Source organism: Lottia gigantea (assembly GCF_000327385.1).
Source record: "Lottia gigantea unplaced genomic scaffold LOTGIsca_10015, whole genome shotgun sequence".
NCBI classification, from domain to species: Eukaryota; Metazoa; Mollusca; class Gastropoda; family Lottiidae; genus Lottia; species Lottia gigantea.
The window spans coordinates 1-1,389 of record NW_008706752.1 but is presented as its reverse complement, the minus strand read 5'-3'; the positions used below and the strand labels follow the sequence as shown (position 1 = coordinate 1,389).

The window sequence follows — 1,389 nt, the reverse complement described above, 5'->3', positions numbered from 1 at the left end:
GGTTGATCCTGCCAGTGATCATATGCTTGTCTCAAAGCTTAAGCCATGCAAGTCTAAGTTCAGGCTTGTTCCTTTCGGGGAGCGAGCCGAAACTGCGAACGGCTCATTAGTCAGATAAGGTTCCTTGGCTAAAAGCGGGTCGGTTTTAATGGATAACTGTGGTAATTCTAGAGCTAATACATGCAACGCACCGTGGTCCCCGTAGTCTTCTCGTCTCGGGGAAACGGCATTTATTCTCTGGACCAGATCGCCCTAGCCTGCGAAGCTACCGTCAAAAGTAGCGACGGGGCGAAGCGACAAGTGTTGAAATCCGAATAACTGTGCCGATCGCGGGGTCTTTCCGGGCCCCCGACGACTTTGCCATGAAGTGTCTGTCCCATCAATTGGCGATGGTCGGCGACCTGCCTACCACGGTGTTGACGGGTAACGGGGAATCAGGGTTCGATTCCGGAGAGGGAGCCTGCGAAACGGCTACCACCTCCAAGGAGGGCAGCAGGCGCGCAACTTACCCAATCCCGACACGGGGAGGTAGTGACGAAAAATAACGTGGCGGGGCCCTTTCGTGGTCGCCGCGGNCGGAATGAGCGCAATTTAAAAGAGTGTGCGAGGAGCTATTGGAGGGCAAGCCTGGTGCCAGCAGCCGCGGTAATTCCAGCTCCAATAGCCTATATCGGAGTTGCTGCGGTTAAAAAGCTCGTCGTTGGATCTCGGAGGCGGCACGGTCGGGCGCGATACGCTGCGGGTCCGACCGGCGATTTCTCGGCCGTCCCTAACCAGCGCGCGGGGCGAGGTGGACTTCGCGGTCCTGCCTCGTTTTTCTCCTTCACGGGAGAGAACCCGCCGCATTTTCTGTCTACCTTGAAAAAATTAGAGTGCTAAAGGCAGGCTAAAACCCCGAGCCTGAATATTTCGTGCATGGAATAAGCGGGGATGCTCTTTTCCGGAGGGCGGTCCGACCGACTGGCGACGTCGCTTTCGCTGTCGGTTTCGCCGGAGAGCTAGGATTCGAGAGGAACGGTGGGGGGCGAGCGTACCGGGCGGGGAGAGGTGAAATTTTGTGATCCGCTCGGGACGACTCGAAGCGAAAGCGCTGGCCCCGGACGTCTTCCTTAATCCAGAACGAAGGTGGGTGGAGCAAAGACGATCAGATACCGTCGTAGTACCGACGGTAAACGCTGCCGACCGGGCCGCGGACGAGGCTCGAGAACAGCGGTTATGGACCCGTCCGTGGCGGCTTCGGGCAACCTGAGAGTTTACGGGTTCCGGGGGTAGTATGGTCGCAAGGCTGAAACTTGAAGGAATTGACGGAAGGGCACCACAAGGAGTGGAGCCTGCGGCTTAATTTGACTCAACACGGGGCAACTTACCCGTCCGGACATCGTCAGGATG

At 57.5% G+C, this 1,389-nt stretch overlaps 1 protein-coding gene across 1 annotated transcript; it reads left to right on the top strand.

The window, feature by feature from the left end:
* Positions 1-25: 25 nt before the first annotated feature.
* LOTGIDRAFT_202939 (hypothetical protein) lies at positions 26-1,385 on the top strand. Its single transcript, XM_009046399.1, has one exon. The coding sequence runs from the start codon at positions 363-365 to the stop codon at positions 543-545; it is 183 nt and encodes a 60-aa protein (XP_009044647.1). The 5' UTR covers positions 26-362; the 3' UTR covers positions 546-1,385.
* The last annotated feature ends 4 nt before the right edge of the window (positions 1,386-1,389 follow it).